The sequence below is a fragment of the Podarcis filfolensis genome (assembly GCF_964270895.1).
Source record: "Podarcis filfolensis genome assembly, chromosome: 5".
Taxonomy (NCBI): Eukaryota; Metazoa; Chordata; class Lepidosauria; order Squamata; family Lacertidae; genus Podarcis; species Podarcis filfolensis.
The window spans coordinates 98,729,288-98,749,162 of record NC_139608.1 but is presented as its reverse complement, the minus strand read 5'-3'; the positions used below and the strand labels follow the sequence as shown (position 1 = coordinate 98,749,162).

Here is a 19,875-nt window from a genome sequence, read left to right as displayed (position 1 = left end):
ATTCCAAGGGTCATCTAGTCCAACCCCTGCAATGCAGGAATCTCAACTCAAGCATCCATGGCAGATGGCCACCCAACCTCTTCTTTAAAACCTCCAAGGAAGGAAAGTCCAGCACCACCTGGAAGAGGCACAAGTACAGCAAGAAGGGAAGAGCACTGAAAAGGAAAGAATGGTTGTTTGAAGCGGGGATGGAGAAACATTGAGAGGAAAACTGCTGTTTTAAACAACAGCAACAATTTGTGTAAAGCTAGGTGGGAGAAAAACAGAGGAAAAGAGTGGTTTTAAACAACAGCAGAGATTTGAGTAAAGCAGGGATGAGTAGAAAACAGTGGCAATCTTAAACATTGCAGAGGTCTGAGTAGAGCATGCAGGGGATAACACTGGGGGGGGGGGAGTGGTAGTTGAGTACAGTGACAAGGGAGTTTGGAAAGGCTTGGTTATCTTAGCTGTTTGCTGTTCATTTCAAAGTACCCAACTCTGCTAAGTACCCATGTCTGCTATTTCTCCTTGTTAAAACTGGGTTTTTTTGGGGGGGGGCAAGGGGAAAGCAATCCTCAGTGTATCTCCGTGCCTGCTTTACTAAACCCTGGGCTGCTATTTAAAGCAGCCACTTTTTCCTGTTCTGTCCCGCTCTCTTCTTGCTGTACTCAAACTTCCCCCTCATCAGGGCTGGAGTCAGGCGTAGGTCAGCACAACACAATGAATCACTTGTGGCCAGTAAAGTGAATTATTCAAGCAAACAATCCACAGCTCCGGCCTAGTGGTCTCAGAAACGCTTTCTAGGTCTTGCCCTGATGAAGCAGTTGCAAGGACTGAAGGTCCCCAGTGCCCACTAGGACTCCTCCTCTCCGGGGTCTTTCCCGCGCAGTCTTAGGCTATGTCTGCACACAACCCCCCTCTGCTCTGCCCCTTTCATTTCTCTGTGTGTCCTAGGAGACCGGGGGGGGGGAGGGGGAGCTAGTCACAGCAGCAGCAGCAGCAGCAGCAGCAGCAGCAGCAGCAGCAGCAGCAGACTCTTGGGCCTCTTCAGCAGCTTGCCTCTCTGTCTTCTGGTCCCCCTGCTCTCCAGCCCCCACTTCCACCTCAGAGTCTGAACAGTGCTCTGCCACAGCCTCTTCCTGTTCACTAAACCCTGCCACCTCTTCTGCTGTTGACACCTCCTCCTCCCAGTCTTCTCCCTCAGACCACTCACTGCCTCATGGATGTGGAGCCCTCATTCCTGGTACCATTTATTGGTACCAGGTCTAGAATCAGTGTAATAACTTAGAATAGATATCTTACTTACAAGCAAATACCCACATATGTACAACATCCATTACTTAACTTAACCTTCTCTAACCGAACGGGATAACTGACAGACTTGCTCTTAAGATTCTATTCATCTTAGAGATACAGTGATATATATCAGCAAGGCATGTGTGCCTAAAGGGGCTGCAGAAGAGGAGAGGAGCAGGCCTGCAAATGTGGGCGGTCTGTGTGCAAGGGGCAGTTGAGAAAATTAGGGAGGAGGTATGCAATGGGGTTGAAGATGAAAGCGGGGAGTGAAAATGTATGCAGAAGAGGAGTGGTGGCAGAAGGTGAACAGGGTGGTGGCTGCAAGGTGTGGTAGGAGGAAGGTGCAGGAATTACTATTGTATGCAAAGGGCATTGCACAAAAGGAGGATGCATAGACACAGGAGTGAAGATGAAAACGGATGTAAAGCAGGGCTGCAGAATAGAAGAGTTGTGGCTTCAAAAATGGGGCTTGAAAGGTGAAAAGCTATATTTGTAGCTGCATGGTTTGACAAGGGAAAGCTCTAGGGATGTGGGGGGCTGGGAGGGAGGTTGGCAAGCAGAGTGAGTAAGGATGCAGCCCCTAGTCTACATAAAAAATAAAATAAAATCCCAGTTATCACAATTCTGTTACACCCAAGCCATGGACCAAGAAACAGCAACATGCATGGAGCCAGATTGTGTGGATTCTTAGTAGCCCCTATCTCGGGGACACTGTTGCATTGAGATCAACACCTCTCCCTTTCTCTGCCCAACATTGCTAGGTTAGGTCAGCAATACTTGGTGTACTAAAGCTAAGCTGCTCTTTACCTTATGGTTTCCCCACAGCCTGGCCAGTCCGTTAGGATCCACTATCCGGAATATTTTGGATTCTCTGTCCTCCCATCGGATGAAGTTTTCGTACCGGCTGTCTGACAGCAGCTGATAGACATAATCCCAAAGGAGCCTGCAGTCTGTGAAGAGGACACAAAGGTTTTGAAAAGACCCACTCCTGGAATGAACTGGGCACCAGGAATGATGCTGACAATTCAGATTTCCACCTAAGAACACCAGAGTTGTCTCGGGAGATCAGATGAGAGGTCCATTCCATCTCCCACCACCAGAAGCCAGTCAGACGCCTCAGGGAAATTATAAGCAAGATCAGGAAACAGATGACGGTTCCCTGTTGATTGTCCTCAGAATCTGGGATTCAAAGATACACCGTGTCTATATATGGCGGCTTTGGCTATCATGCACATTAGCCTTTGATAAACCATGGATTTGTCTAATTGTTTCTATAAAAAAATTAATGCACATTTGAAATAATTTGTTTCTAGAAATTTTGTGTTTTTGTCACGATCCTTGTTTGCTAATGTAACAGAAAATTCCATATGTATGTCCCTTAACACTTTTCTCCAACTCAGCATTTGCATAATTCTGTAAAAGCACTGCAATTACTTCAGAGCTATTAAGTAGTTAAATGCCTTCACTTTTGATAATTGGATTGAAATTTCACCCTGGCTAGATCTCTAATTAAAGGTCTAACAGATTATTTAAATTTTGATTACTTCTCCCCTCCTTCTTTCATGCCAGTATTTTTAGATTGGTTAAGCAAAAAGGTTAGTTCTCCCCACTCCTTCAGCTTCATGCAAGTAAATTTTACACCACAGGCATATTCAGTGAGAAATTTAGAATTCAAAAACTGGTTGCAGACCAAAGCTAAGAAATTGTCACACTTCAAAGACAGCTTTTTTATTCTGAAAGGGGAAGGTTGAATTTCACACCCCATGGGATGGCATTCAGCATAGAATGTATTTATTTATTTGTATTTGTTTGTTGTCTCATCACACTAGTTTTCTAGGTGCCCTATAAGTACACTGGTGGACTTACAGCCCCTTATTTATTTAAACATTTCTGTACTGCTTTTCTGCTGAACATGGTCTTTAAATAGCTCATGCCAATATGAAAAGATACAGACAATATATCATTTAAAAGATTCAAATCTACTTTAAAACAAGCCAGCAAACCATAAACATTAATTGAGAAAGAATATGCACAGATAACAGTCTCAAACCAGCTTACAAAAGTATGGCAGAAAAACACTACCATTTATTTTCTACTGATGGAGCAGATCTGGTAAATTTCCTGCAGGAATGAATTCCAGCAGTGACAATGCCTGATTTATAGCCCCAGGAAATTTTACCTCAGACAGAAATGGGAATCAAATTATATATATTTCATTTATTATTATAGAGGAAGAATAGATCATTTGTATTACTGTATAAAAAAGAGCATATTGTATATCCTCTTGAATGTCTTCCTATATATCATAGAATTCTACTCAATTCTTGTTAGCAGAGTAAAAACTTAAACATGTTGCAGGATTCCCTCCCAAATAGACCAGAGGCAATCAATTGTATTTCATCCAGCAGAGCTTTACTGCTACTGAAGACAAATGAGCATAATGGTCACAAATCCAATACATTCAGGATTGGCACAGTCCGTAAGAAATCCAGTTGCGGCAGACTTAACTTAAACTTACAATAACTTATAATAAGCCTAAACCTTAATGCTAAGCATACTATGTACACTACACCAGAAGAAAAGAGAGATAAAGTGAAACCCAGGCTCCTTCTGGCCTTACTTTTCGAGTCAGCATGACCTTGACAGAGAACCAGTTTAAACCAGCTGTCCTCAGCTTCTCTGAAGGAATAACCCAAACATCAGGAACCTTCTGCTTGTTTCTTTCACACAGAGAAACTTCCAGAACTTCCCTACACATCAGATCAATACTTTTTGTACTAAGAAATGCAAACTGACACTATATGTGAGGCTGTTGTCATGCTGCAGTTCACATGGCATAACTGGCCACATCAACTCCAGGATGGCAAATGGCAGGCCAGCAAGCAGCACTGGTGGCAACCTGCCCAGGAAAGCTATTTTGCAGAGGAGGGAGAGGTGATTCAAGAGCGGTTTAGCAAGCCACTTTATGAAGCCCCCACTCCTTTATTAGGTGCAAGGGGAATGGGAGGGCCTTGGAGCAAAGGGGTGTGGGAGGTATGGGGGAAGGGCAGATGGCAAAGAAGCTGGAGGGCAGTTGGAGAAGTTGGAGGGTTGGTGAGCAGAGTGAGCAGGGGTGGCGGCCCTAGTCCTGCACAAAGTCGCTCAATTAGGATTTGATTAATTCTGATTTATCAAGTATTAAATTTAGGTACTGACAAAGTGATACTGACATTAACCCTATCAAGACAAAAGGTTAGAAGGAATTCAACACATGTTGTCTCCCTTAGAAAGGACATTTTCTGGGGTACTTCCATATGGGGGCTGCATTTGCAAACTGGTCACTGAAAGATTGCAAACTGGTAGTTGGCAACAGGTTACTTATTCCATTTCCCTCAGTTAAATGGCGAGGAGTCCAAAGCTGTGTGGATGCTGCACAATGTATGCAGGAATAACACCTTTAATAATAAACTAAACCTCAGGAAGAACTTTCTGATGGTGAGAGCTGTTTTGTGTGGTGTAATGGTTAAGAAGGACAGATGTCCTAGTGCTCACTGGAAGGACAGATCGTGAAGCTGAGGCTCCAATACTTTGGCCACCTCATGAGAAGAGAAGACTCCCTGGAAAAGACCCTGATGTTGGGAAAGATGGAGGGCACAAGGAGAAGGAGACGGCAGAGGACGAGATGGTTGGACAGTGTTCTTGAAGGTACCAGCATGAGTTTGACCAAACTGTGGGAGGCAGTGGAAGACAGGAGTGCCTGGCGTGTTCTGGTCCATGGGGTCACGAAGAGTTGGACATGACTAAACGACAACAACAACATTGGTTAAGTGCGGTGGACTTGTAATCTGGGGAACCGGGTTCGTGTCTCCGCTCCTCCACCTGCAGCTGCTGGGTGACCTTGGGCCAGTCACACTTCTCTGAAGTCTCTCAGCCTCACTCACCTCACAGAGTGTTTGTTGTGGGGGAGGAAGGGAAAGGAGAATGTGAGCCACTTTGAGACTCCTTGGGGTAGTGATAAAGCGGGATATCAAACCCAAACTCTTCTTCTTATTCTTCTTTTTACGGTGGAACAGACTCCCACGAGAGGTGGTGGACTCTCCTTGCTTGGAGGATTTTAAAGCAGAGGTTGGATGGCCATCTGTTATGGATGCTTTAGTTGAGATTTCTGCATTGCAGGGGGTTGGACTAAATGGCCCTTGGTGAACCTGCCAACTTCTGAGTGTGTTGAGAATTTCAGCTTGCATCTGCTCAGGGATCATGTCTTAGGTTCAGTCTCTGACTCGTGGTCTGTTGGAAGTCTTTTCAAAGTTTTGGAATGAAGCGAAGGGCTGTATGGTTTACATGATACCTCCTAAATGTTTGCTGATGCATTGTATATCTTGGCCATCTCCATAGTTTTCTGGGGAACTTGGAGGAATGAAATAGCTGGGGTGAAAGTGAAGGAAACACCAGAGCACATGTTAGGGCTTATTCCACAGCAGTGGTGTCAGAAGAGGGCTTCTCTGCTTCTATTGTGTCTATGCAATGTTGGCTGCAGGATGCTTTTAGGGGCTGGGAAGCATTCTGAACGTTATAATTCATTAATATAATTACCATTCTTGTTAGGGAATGTGAATTATGGGAATACGATGCACCGAACTAATTGCCTAAGTGCATGGCAGAATATAAAAAGTAGTTTCATAGGTAGGTTGGTTGCATAAGGCTACAGGAATCAGGGAGCATGGGAACTGAAATGCACGGCCAGGAGGCACCAAAGATGAAAGAACAAGGCAGATGGAACTAAGTGCTGCCTTGTTCTTTATTTCTTGGCTATGACTAGCACCAAGCAAATATTCATGACTTGCTTGGAACCCTGAAGCCAAAAACAGCAAAGAAGGAGCAGCTTCCCACAGCAGACAGGTATTTCCAGTACAGATGCAAGACTTTTCTCAAGCATATGTTTCTTCTACAAATCCAGGACTGGTCAAAACAGAATTCATAAACGCGGGACACTGAGTCATACCTGAATCGCCCTGTGATCTTCATATGAAGGGTGGTATATAATAATAATAATAATAATAATAATAATAATAATAATAATAATAGTTCTATATAGTTAGCATTTGAATTTGTTCTAGTAGGGCAAGTAGCCATTGTGTGTGTGTAGGGGGTGGAAGTTAATCCCTCCACCTCAGTGCTGTGGCCCAGACCCAATTTCACCCCACCCATGTTTGCTTTTCAAGTAAATTAAAAGAGAGATAAGCAATCATAAATCTCTCCTGTCTCATCTAGTTGATGAGTGCTTGCTGGATTAATTGTTAAAATAAATGGGGGGAAACTTGCATGGAAGTTTCTTATGACTGAAGGGGTGTTTTGCTTTATTATACAGTGATATAGGTTGGTTGTGCTTCTACATTCTTATTTTACACATCAGATAGAACTTTCATTAATATACCTTGGCCGTTTGTCCAGCTAAGCAGACTTCCTAGCAGATTACGTTTCATTCAGAGTAACCAGAGTAGCCAGGGGAAACCTAAGCAATCCTGCCATTTCCTTCTTGGTTTATCACTTTGCGTGAAGTATTAGAACCCCCTTTTAGTTTCTTTTGAGTGTTGCTTTTTAATTAAAAAGTCAGCAAAAAGTGCTTTAGTGTTCAACAATGGAAAAATGTTTCATAGATTTCATATAAAAATATTTGATGTATGCAAATGAGCAGCTGTCTCTTAAAATGAGACATGACTTCAGGAAGTGCTGCAAAACTGGTTAGACGATGAAAGCCCTGCCTTTGAGGAATAGTTACGGTTTCTCCGGGCTGCAGGTAGTAAAATGCTACCTGATTAATTCTGTTGGTTGGGGGCAGGGAAAAGCAGTGTTAAACAGTAAGCCCTATCATCAATTTATCAGTTTAATGACCTGCTCCAGGTTTCTGTGGGCTCTTCTCAACCTCTCCCCCCCCCCATGGCTTCAGTAGTGGTCACTGCTTTCAGTCCTCCCTCTTGAGCATGCCAGCACAACAGGTCTGCACTGATAGCAAAAGTCACACTGCAATCTCTCCAATGCCTCAGTGATCTTCAATATGCAGTGGGAGATCTCCTCAGCGGTCCTTGCACTCTGGGGCAAGTTCCCATTTCCCCATTCGAAACAAGGATTGTTCCATGATCCCTTGTCAGTAGTGGGCCCTCTGCTGCTCTGGGAATGTTGGAAGGAGCCCTGTTATCCCAGTCACTGACTCATGGTTCAGACTAATGGGACTGTTCTCCTGAGTTCTTACACTTGTGTCAATGGGCGCTATGCAAGTACAAGTAGACACAATAAGGGCCTGCATAAATCATAAATCCTCATCCACTAGTACAGGCCCTGTGCACATCCAGTCACACTGGGCCAGTTCTCGCCTTCCACCGAAGACATGGCAGTCAAGCGATGGCAACAGCCGCTATAAAAACTCCCCACTTCCATGCATTTATTCAATATATGGAATGGAAAGTGAGAAGAGGGCTAATGTTCCGAGCTGAAATATTTAGTATTTAGGTGAATTACCATATTTTTCTGTGTATAAGACCATTTTTTTTTGCTTTAAAAAATTAGGCAACAATTGGGGGTCGTCTTATACATGGATAGTAAACGCAGAGGGAGGTGTGCATGTGATCTGTGGTGGCAAGTGGGCAGGCGATTGCTGTTGGTGAGCGGATGTGTGGCTGGTGGCTGTGGCAAGCGTGCGTGCGGGTGACTGGCAGTGAGCGGGTGGGTGGTTGGGTGATCGGTGGCAAGTGATTGGCAGAGGCAACCTACCCCACAAAAACTCAACAACTGAAGGGCAATCTCCCCCCCCCCAATAAATATTGATTTCTTAATTTGGGGTTCAAAAATTAGGGGTAGTCTTATACATGGAAAAATATGGTGATACACACAAATGAGCAACAGTCTTTTCCCCTCTTTTAAAGCTGCTTCAAGCCTACAAATTTGCTGAAGAATCTCTCTCTGGCTCAAGGATTTTAACAGGCCTAGTAAACTTCACTCATCTGAAAGTCAGCCTTGAAAGGAAAGTATCACAGACCTCATTTCTGGTAAAAACTGGTTTGGAGATCTACAGTCGTACCTTGCTTCTTGAACGGAATCCGTTCCGGAAGTCTGTTCGACTTCCAAAAACGTTCAAAAACCAAGGTGCAGCTTCCGATTGGCTGCAGGAGCTTCCTGCACTCTAGCGGAAGCCGTGTCGGACATTTGGCTTCCAAAAAATGTTCGCAAATTGGAACACTTACTTCCGGGTTTGTGGCGTTCGGGAGCCAAAACATTTGAGTCACAAGGCGTTTTAAACCAAGGTACAACTGTAGCAGTTTTGACAGCTTAGTCCCAAAACAGCCACCATTTAATTCTCAACGTTGAGTTCAAGAGAGAAAGAAGCAAGGAAGCAAACAAACAAACCCAAAAGAGCCAGTAGCCAGCAAAGCTGTTTTTGCAATAGCTGCAAGCATTGCAACCCCTTGGAGGTATAAGACTCTGGATTTCTCTGCTCTGGAGGCTCTTTCTAGTGAACAGGTGCACTGCCCTCTCATGCTTCCTTTGAAGAGGGAGGGACTTTCAAGGAATAGCAGATTATTCGACAGCCTGTCACATTTTTGTTGTTGCTGCTGTAATGCTGCAAGGAAGGAATAGCAATTCAGTAGGCAAGGACACAACATTATTGAATGCCAATTGGGAAGGCCTGTTTGTTTGATTTGTTTTTGAGTTACTGCTAAGAGCTGCTTGCTTCCATAAAAAACTTTTCACACAAACTGTGCAACGTGGTAACTACCAGCTCAGGAGATGTTGCTGCTGCTTCCATGAACCCAAAAATACAGAATGTTGTCGTTTCTTCAGTTCAGAGATGGAAATGGGCAATTACCTACCAGTTGTTGAATTTCTGCTAGCGTTGCCATATTTCAATAAGGTTCAGTAAGTGACAACAAGGGTTCTCATACATCCAGATTTTCCCAGACATTTTGCCAATTTCTGCCTGGACACTGCTTCCGATAGCAGTATTCAGTGTATGTTCAGGAAACTCCAGATGTATGGCAACCCTAATTTCTACCTTACATACACTGCTCACCCAAGTAGACTGCTGATGTGAGCAGGTATCTGTAGAAGTGAGCAACTGCTTGATTAAGCTGAGTCTGACTCTCAGATTCATGAAGCAGGTGGTCACAACCCTATGGACTGAGTTTCACATTATAATAAATGCAGAATGGCCCATTTAAACCAGCTGGCCTGCATTCTACAATGTATAACTGTCACAGACGGGGAAGGAAAACCTGTGGGCAGGCCATTTTTTATTGTTTCACAGTGCTTACTAATGTTTAGGTAAATTGTAAAGAAGATTAATAATAACTTATTAGAACCCCTTTATGTTTGCACTGGCAGAAGAGAAATTTAGATCCCTCCTTCCTAGAGCCAATCCAAGCAAATAAGGAATGTGAATCTCTGTTAAATTTAATACAATAGAATTAAGCATTCTCTCACTGGAATCCTTCAAACTTAACAGCAGTTAGTTTTACCTGGGCCATGCTCATTCATTTAACCTGTTGCAGTATTAAATTTGTTTGCTGGGAAACCACGACATGTAATAACACATAAAATGAATGTATTTTGAGGAATGATGTTCATGGGAAAATGCAAGGAAGATTAATCAGGAGCTGGTGGTTGTTACTTTGTCAGAAAGACCATCCATAATTTTGGGGATTTGGGTTCTAAGAACAAGATGATGGCAGATCACCATAAAGTAAATACCTTTATTTACCCATTTGCTTCTATAGTACCTTCAACCTATGGACTTCTGTTTGTCTTCAAATGAAATTAACAAATTTCCCAAGCATCAGCCCTTGGGAAAACGTATGGTAGATACCAAAGAAACATACATGACCTAGAATATATCATACTAACCTGCTATCCTTCCAATTGGCATTGCATGCTCTTCAGGTGGAGAGACGGAGACCATGATGTGATTCATGTATGCTAATTCTTCCCGATGGGACAGGTTGATGGGTTTCACCTCTCTGTGCATCCCATCTTCAGACAACCTGGAGGCTTTGAAATCCACAGAGTGCCTGGGGTTCAGTATCAAGGGGTGCATGATGGGGCTGGGCATCAGCTGAATCACCCTTGTGTTTTCCTGGCGGGGGCTGGAAGGCTTCTGAAGCACTTCGGAAGGGGTTGGGCAGTGGTTATTCTCAATAGGGGACACTGAGAGAGGGTAAGACTCTTGGCTATTGTTCTCCTGGTGGTGCCTCATTCCCGAGAGCCGATCAGCTGGTGAGAGGCGACGGATAGTGTTCTCCAAGGGGGATTTCAATGACCGCTGCTCGGGTTCTGGTGAAGGCCTGTGGTTGGCACTAATGGGGGATCTAGAGCGATGCAATAATTCAATGGTAGGTGGGTTGTGATGCATTGTGTCAGCTGATTGTCTTGAAGGTCTCTGGACAAAGTTGTCTGCGTAGCAAAAGAAAAAGAAAGAAAAAGTTGTGAATTCTGCGATAGGCAGGAATGGCCAACTGGGAGCTCATAGGTAACACACAGGGCTTTTTTTCAGCCTGAGCTCACTGGAACTCAGTTCTGGCACCTCTCAGGTGGGCGCCATTGCCATTATAAGCGAACAAGGGAGGCATTCATGGTGAGTTCTGGCACCTCTTTTCCCTGAAAAATAGCACTGGTGACACATAACTTAAGACGCAATTTTAACTGGATCCTTTGGTTCCAGCCAAATACTAACTCAGGTGGAGTAAACACTGCCCAGATTTGTTCTCTCAACATTGTTCAAAAACATTGTTTTGAAAAGATGAGACAAATATATTCATACCATGACAGGCTTTAAGATAGAGCATATGGACTGTGCTTACTCCCCCCAAAAATGTTAAAATTCTACGCCAAGAAAAGCTGTCTTATATGACTTGCAACCATGATGCAAATTCTATCACATTTTGCATCAACTGTTCTGCAAAATTTACCCTGGTTTTGCTAGACCTGTGGAGATATTAGGTTGTTGTATTTGCTCCTTCTCTTCCTCAGTCTGTGGCTACCACTGTTGTCTTAAAGGGACTGTTCAAAAAGAACAGAGTGGTGCCTTGCTTCTAAAATACAATTGCCATGAGATGCAAGCAAAAGGCCTCTTTGAAGCCCTGTGAACTCGGCTTCCAAAGTTCTGCTTCCCCCACACAAGCTCTGTGACCTTAGGCTGACTCCAGACCCACTCATCAGGCTGTCCACCTCCCAATGGATCTTGCCAGCAACCACCAGTTTCCTTGTTACTGCTCAGGAGGAAGCGACATTGGTGTGGATTTTATGATTCACATGCCCCAAATCATAAACAAGAAAGGTCTGTCTTTGTCTGACTACTCAGGTCAGTAATAACGAAATGGGCACAAGGAAGTGAAACTTCAGAGCCAGGCCATGCCCTGTCTGCGGTGACTGAACAACAATGTCTTAAAACTGGACTTGCAAAGAAATAACCCTTTAAGCATATTTCAGAGCCATGTGTGCCACCAGATCACCTAGTTGATGTGAACACAGGAAGTCATGATTTTTGTCCAAGGAGGAGTCGGGTGCAGCCGACAGAGTGGGGGGTTTGAACTGCAAAGTTCCAACCCTGAAGCCCATTGGGTGGCTTTGGGTACTGCTTCTCTGCCTAGACTACCAGACAGGGTGGCTATGAGGGTGAAATGGGAAGCTGCTTTGAGTCCTTAGGGAAATAGTAGGCATATAAATGAGTTTAAAAAACAAAAACAAACAAACCCCAAAATGATGTTGTAATGTGTAGAGTACAGCTGGGCATATAGTTCACTGGATCTCATTAAGATTTCCAGAAATCTCAATTAAAAAAAAAGTTTCTAGTTCACATGGCTACACAGATACACTCAGAAAAGCAGCAGAAATTAGGATGAAAGAAAATGTCTGTACAGTGGTACCTCGGGTCACAGACACTTCAGGTTACGTGATTTTGGGTTGCACACCGCGCCGAACCCAGAAGTACCAGATCAGGTTACTTCCAGGTTTCGGCGCTCGCACATGCGCAGAAGCACTACGTCACGCTTTGCGCATGCGCAGAAGTGCCAAATTGCAACCCACGCATGTGCAGACACGGCGCTGCGGGTTGCGAACGCTGTGGGTTGCAAACGTGCCTCCTGCACGGATCACGTTTGCAACCCGAGGTTCCACTGTAGTTGTATGAACATGCAGAATTCAATGTGAATTATTTTTGAGAATTATTTCTGGGTGGGGTTATATAGGCTTGCATTGTGTTTCTCTCTCTCTTTCTGTATCTGAGTTAAGTTTTTTGCATGTCAAGGTCACAATAACCAAGTAAGAAACATTTCACCATATGCAGTATACACGTTCACTCACTACACGCTATTTGCCATATGCATGGAAATAAATGCAAAATATTGATTGATAGGACATCACTTCAATTGATCTCACATCTCCTTAAAACTCTGCCCTTCTGTCAGGAAATGATAGTGAAGTGATGGCAAGATATGGTTCTCTGATGTGCTCTCATAAGGAAGGTATGAGCAGCATCAGAGGAAAAGGTGGTTCACACATCAACCTCTGGAAGGCATTGGAATTTTGCCAGATAAATGTTTCTGTCATGAATGATCAGGCTCTGCAATGAAGTTGGTGCCATCTAGAAGGCACGGCTTCCCAGGGCTCATGGAGCCCATTCGCTCAGACACTGCACATTGCATGATAAGCCATGGTCATTTGACACAATTCCTGCATGCAGTCCAACAGAGAGACATAACATTAAACATTTACACCTTTAAGCCAATGCAAGGATTACATTTCAAAAGAATGTGTTTCTTTTTCTGCATTAAAAAAGATCTGAATTAGGGAACACACAGCCTGTGTGTTGCCATCTTCAGTGACACTTGGCAGGAGTGCCAGGGAGGGCCCTGTGGACTGCCGGTTATCAGCCAAAGTGCTCATTGAAAACATGGCTGTGCACCACAGAAATGGAATAGCCTGTGGTCTGTAGGTTCTGTGTAACAGCTAAGGAACTATTTTATCCTCAGTTAAAACTGGATACACTCTTCCATCATAAGCCTAAAATGTATTTTTAAATGCACATGAAAGAGCTATCATTATTATTTATTAAATTTATATACTGCCCTTTATGCAAGGATCACAAGGTGGTTTATTACATAAAAACACAAAAAGACACACATAACATAGCAACTGACCAAAACAATACCCCTCCCAGTTAACCCTTCAACTGCAGAAGAGCCCACTTTCTGTATTTCTGCATTGAATCCCTAATCCCTGACTGGAAAAATTGCAACAGGACATCTTCTTTAAGGACAAGTAATTTGTCTTCATATTAGGTGTGGCTGGCTCACTGGATCTTTCCCAATACAAAAATTATTCCCCCATCCTCACTGAGGCTGATTGGAAGGAGGCAAGACCAGAACAGTAAATTGTGCACAGATGCAGCCAGCAGTCTCTGTTGTAGGTGGGCTTTTGGGGCTGTTTGGACATAATGGCAAACCATGCCTAGGAATTAGAAGCACAAAACCCCTGAGGTTTTTCAGCAATTTAGTTCTTGCAGTGCACCAACAGTTGAGGTTTTCTCCTACACACAACACTCAGGAGAGAAACAGAAACCATACTCAAGACTGAATTGTAAAGATCGCCTGGAGAATGATTGCCCTTTCCCTCATATGGCCATTCAAAGTGAGCTGGTTGGAGCAGATACATACCACATAACCCAGTGAAGAATTAAACACAACAACAAACCCAACAGGCAGTGCAGGGCTATATTTAGCTGTGTGAGTTCTTCCACCAACAGGAAAGAGGCAGCACCAGTGACTCAAAGTACACAAGAAGCCCTCATTACCTGCCTGTGAAGTCTTGGCACAAAGGGCTTCCCTCACTGCCCAGAGTCTGTGGCTGGAAGTAATCCTTAATTAAAACAAAATGCTCCTCCTCGGCTTTTAATTTCTACCAAGAGGTGCCTTTTTTTAAAAAATGCATATGCGAAAGCTTTATTTTAGTGGTTGGAAGCAAAGCTGAGGGGAAAGGAGCAAAGAGCAAAAGTATTCACCAAGCACTTGGAGAACACAATAAAACAAGGGTAGAGTATGACTATAAGGGACTGGAGGTGAAAAAGACCCTGGACTCCATTGAAGCGGAAGGTGCCATGGCACACCTGATGCTGCAGAACTAGCCAGCACCTCTTGGTCTTGGCATTCCTATCTGCCATCACACACTTAGAACAAAAACCAGTCTTCCTTCTTATGGGTTGTGTCCATAGAAGAAGCTGAACAACGTGCAGTCTTTGAAATCCAGCCACCACATGTTTTGTGCAGAGCAGTGGTGGGGAACCTGTGGCTTATGGGAACCACATTTGGCCTGTGAGACTGTGTTGGCTAAGCTGTGCCCAAATATGACACCAGGCATGGAGAAGGTAAAGACACAACTGGGCTGAGCTTGTGGGGTGCCTACAAGTCTTCTGCAAAGTGTTCTGCACTTGACATTGCAAACTCTAATGACAGGTGCCTATGATCAGGTGTCCATCAAAGGTGACAGGCTTCTGTCCACATGTTGAAATCGGGCACTGTGCACCTGGTCTTGCAAGCTCAGGTGATCATCAGGTCTTATGAAGCGTTGTGCATGGAGTTACGCAATCTCAAAGATCAGCTTCTTGTGAAGTTGCCTGCACAGTACTTTGTAAAACCAGACAATCTGTTGATCGTTGGTGTTTTTTGTCTTTGCCTGCATGGTTTGATCACAAACTGCATGAGCAAACAGTTACCAATGTCATTGTGATGCCAGGTAATTGGCTGCCAGTTCCAGTCCTGCATGTATCTCCGATGTAGCCCATACCCTGAAAGAAGAGGGAAGGGGATCAAGATACCAGCTGGTAAGAGAGCCTAAGGGGCATAGTAGCTGAAGTATTGAACGTAAACAAGGATGACCTGGCATCACAGTGACATCCTTCCTCAGAAATAGAGCTCTCTTGGGGAGCTTGATCCAGAGTTATTGTGAGGATACAATTCAGAAAGGGGGAACCGTGTATGTCCATAGCTCTGTAGGATAAAAAGTAATAAATAAGATGAGGCAGGGAGTTCCCTAAGGAATACATCTTGGGATCAGCTGATCATCTCTTCTTTGAACAAGTACAGAATGTACTGTACAGAGCAGCAGTGGAGTGTCCAGCCTTTGTGGCACAGAAAGGAGCTCCAAGTTTTCAAGAACTAAGATGGCACAACTTAAAACACAATTTTGAACAACAGAACTTTGGAATAGTTAGTTAGAGAATCAAGCCTTATGGTTCCAATGCAATGCGGCTGTTTGTCATGAGAATGCACCCAAGGAGACTTGGGTTTGTGTCCTCCTCCTCCTCCTCCCACACAGAGATTTGCAACTTCTGTTCCAGCAAATCAGAGTGGATTACAATCTTGGCATAAAGGGAAATGTGAAACATGCAGTTTGGATGAAACAGCACAACTACATTTTGCTGAAAACCAGGAACAGGAGTTGGTCATTGTAATGCATGAGGGAAACAGGAAGCATGTGAGACGTACATTTGTGCTTCCAATTCCAAAGTATGATTTGGCATTACGCCCCCAAAGCCCCCATGTTTCCAATTCAATTTTTAGACCATACATCTAGTTCACAAGATGCACTGGCCAGGCCTGTTGGGGGACTCAGCATCTTACCACATGAACTAAAAGGTGCCTTGAAATACACCTGAGGTTGTGCATTGCAGAGAAGGATGGATGGTGGTGGGCAAAATCTCTTCTGAATACAGTTGGTATCTTTGGGGAAATTTTTCCACCCTTAATGCTCATCTTATTGCAGTTCTTTCCCAGTCCTGTTACCCCAGGTCCATTTTAACTGGAGCAGCCAGGAACTGATTCTACAGAGTTCTGCATGCAGACCATGTGCTTTCCCATGGAGCAATGGGCCACTGCCAAAATGATGTTTTGCTTTCTTTAAATAGAAACTTCATGTGAAAGGAAACTGAAGCACAGCAGACACCCAGGATAAAAGGCCAATTCACACATTATGTAGTGGTTGCAACATACACACTTGTGTTTGATGCAGGTGTACCAGCCTGCCATTTCACATTGTGTAAGTGAAGCAAATAGGTCTAATCTGTAGAGCTAAACACTCTTTTGACAACAAAGTTAGACTCAGGATCTGGCTGTAAGCCTTCTTTGCATATTATGACAAAAATAAAGTTTACTGTTGTTACTTCAAACTCCGGCCTTCTTTGGTTTCCTTAGTACCATATTTTCTAACTGTATGGAGCAATTCTGAGTTCATTTTTAGAGGAGTGCTCTAAATTTGTAGCCACAACCATGGTCATAATATAAGGGTTTGCCAAGTATCCCCCCATGTATCCTATTTCATTCCACACAAAGCCCACAGCTAACACTGGTTGCAAACAAACAAACAAACAAACAAACAAACAAACAAACAAACAAACAGATATGTGTTGCTACCTTCATCATGGTTTTGATGTAACATGATATCTGGCTGAGCATGGATAGAGTTCCCAGGATGGAAGAAAGGTGAAAACAGCACATGAGAATTCCTTTGCTTCAAGATATGCTGAAGAAGCTCGTATAGCACATCACCTAAAAGACAAACAGACCATGCAAGTGAATGAAAGATATATGGTTACCCTATGTTTGGGCAACTTTGGACTGCAACACAGGATGAAATGTTTCCCCATACAAAAAAAAATTCTGCACCATAGAAAACTATTACATTAGAGCAAGGATGCCATCTCCTTTTGACCTCCCCGATTATTTTGGGAGGGGCTGCCCCCCCAACATTCAAAGGGAGTGGAGGAGGCCAAATGCAGAGCTGAGCACAGCACCACTTCAGGGGCCAACTCCTTCTCCTCCTCCCCCGCCATGGAAGGAAGGAGATGGTCAAAGCAGCCCCTGCCAGAGACAGCAGAAGCAGCAGAAGCAGGAGTCACCAGCCACTGAAGCCACACTGCGGCCACCTTCGGCTCTGCCCCCTGGCTCCTTCCAATGGCCTGACGTCACGCTCAATGCCCCCCTTCCCATTGCCACCTCTGCATTAGACAGAAGAACATCTTTCCATGACATCTAGCTTTTGAAATGCAGCTCTCATCTGTGAGAAGGCTGGAGCCCTTCAACAGCCTGGGACCAGGGTACTTGAAGGACCACCTTCACCTGCACAAACCTGCCCAGGACTTCAAGACTGATTGCAGGCCCCATTGCTTCCCACTGCTCTCAGAATTTACTTCAGCCCCCTTGCCCTTATTCCCAGTGGTGTGGTTGCTATGTCCCTAGAGACTAGGGAGACTAGGAAGCAATGGGGCCAAAGAGGGCTTTTGCGTACCAGTCCTATGCAATTTGGTAGGCCAAATCCTGGCTAAGCATGAATGACCTAGTGCATGGGTACTCACAGCAAAATGCACAGGGGCTTCACTCCTGCCATGCTGCTGTTGTGCTATCCATACCTAAGTCCTGTTTCGGTTTAGCATTAAGTTCAAATCTCACTCTAGACAAGAACTAAATCAAGGTTTGGCTATAGTGAAGTCAAACCATGGCTTAGTTCTGGGTGCCACAACATTAGCAAGTCCAGACCAGGAACAAAGCAGCTGTGATTTGTGTCAAGAATACCCACATGCTTTCTTGTTCATGCTTACCCATACTTTCGCTTAGCACTACATATGAATGAGGCCTCATTATCCACTTCTTAGTACTCACCCGAATGTGGAGACCTGTATCGAAAATCCTCTTTGGTTAAAAGCAAGAGCGCTTTGCCATTCATCTCAAAAGTGTTGCTGTCAATGGGTCTTAATGAGAATTCCTTTTCAGCCCACTTCAGCCAATGGGCTACATCATCTCTGCTCCAGTAAATGGGCTGCAAGCCTACAGAAATGATTGAATAATCATACACTGAAAAACTGAAACCAAAACAAAAATATTCCACAAAATACCAGGGAGAATCTGACACAGGGATTTCACTATTTGCTGAGCATCATGTTATGGGGTTACACATATCCCCAGTGCTTTTCTTCTGGGGGGACACATACCCCTAAGCCTTTTGTAAATCTTTGTACTTTTGTCCATTTACTGTATTTATTTTTTCCAATTTGAACTATAAAATGGTGATTTTCTTGAGTCAAAATGAGAGCACCCCTAAACCTTTTTTTTTAAAAGAAAAAAAGCACTGCGCATCCCTAACCTGGGCATCTGTATCACATTTTGTGCCTTCTATGATGGTACAGAAAATATCTTCTCAAGAAAAGAAGAAAGCTTCCCTTCCTCCAACAATGGCCCTGGAGAAAACAAGAAAAGACCTTCAGCATCAGATTGAAGGCCTCCCTAGTCCAGCACTGGGCTTCCCCCAGTGGGGAGCCCCACAAGCAGGACACCAGGGCAATAACACTCTTACCCCAGGGATCCATGGTGACTCCTAAAGCTTTTAGATCATGAATGAAAAATTGAAACACTATGGAAAACCGTAGTAAGTACTGGAATTACAGTATGGGATAAACATAGAGTATATCCAGTGCTTTTTTTCTGGGGGGACGCAGGGGTACGCATACCCCTAAACAGTTTGTGAATCTAAGTTTGGCCTCATTGTGGGGCAACATTTCAATATGAGTAGGAATATTGATGTCTAGTACCCCTAGACATTTTTAGAAAAAAGCACTGAGTATATCAGATATGTTGGAAGTGAGATATGCTCTGTGTTTATCCCATGTTTTAAGTCCAATATTTACTATATAACTCCATCCCCTATATTATTTCATTCTGATTCTTTCGACCATCCATAATGCATTTAAAATATCTGCTTCAAAATAAAATTCAAAATCAGGACTCCACAGTCCTCCCTTCCAGGGATTCCCTCTCACTATAGCTTTTGATACGCTTACCTTTTTCCCTAGCCACATAAAAGTTGATATTATTTTCTACGCCATTCCTTTACCATTTGTGATGTAAAAACATGGGAATGTTATGCAGAAAACATGTTATTTTGTTAAAACGTTTATCTTAATTAGGCTTATTGCCCCCCACCCCATTTTCCCAGAATTCTACATCTTGTTGGATCTGTTGTGCCGGATCTAGCTGGGAGCTAATTATCTTTGAAATAGTTCTGTTAGGTAATCTGTGATTTTGAGACCCGGATATTTTACTCTACTACACCAGCTAAATTCTCATATTCAATCTCATCATAATATACATTTGCTGGTAATAATTCATGTTTTGTTATAATGATTTTTAATCCAGCCCCTTATACTCCTGTTTCATTTTCCCAATTTATTTTGGCTGATTCTGTGTAGAAAACTCCCATATCATCACAGTCAAAGCTGATTTTATGTTCTATTTCTGCTATTCTTATGCCTTTTATTGTCTTACTTTGTCTTATCTATTGCACTAGAGATGCCTCTGGCCGCAGGCACCCTTCTCTTACCACTCCACTAGGATATAACATTGGGAAACCTAAGTCATTAAATCTCACCCCAACCATATTTCTATATCTATCAGCTTACAGATATATATAACATCTTCATTGAAAGCTAAAAAAATACATAATTATATGTGCACTAAATATGGTGAGATGTAAATAAAAGAAAGAAAAAGAGAAACAGAACCAGTGTAGAAGGGAAAACAAATGGGGGAG

The 19,875-nt window shown here is 43.5% G+C and overlaps 1 protein-coding gene across 2 annotated transcripts in view; it reads right to left on the bottom strand.

Moving 5' to 3' along the window:
• ETV6 (ETS variant transcription factor 6) overlaps nucleotides 1-19,875 on the bottom strand; it is a 147,705-nt gene that overhangs the window by 10,479 nt on the left and 117,351 nt on the right. For both annotated transcript variants that reach the window (XM_083615848.1, XM_083615847.1), the window contains exons 3-6: nucleotides 17,952-18,116; nucleotides 16,707-16,841; nucleotides 10,150-10,695; nucleotides 2,083-2,225 (exon numbers count right to left, since the gene is read on the bottom strand). In XM_083615848.1, the coding sequence (XP_083471974.1) occupies nucleotides 2,083-2,225; nucleotides 10,150-10,695; nucleotides 16,707-16,841; nucleotides 17,952-18,116 (989 nt within the window). The remainder of the gene's footprint in view (nucleotides 1-2,082; nucleotides 2,226-10,149; nucleotides 10,696-16,706; nucleotides 16,842-17,951; nucleotides 18,117-19,875) is intronic.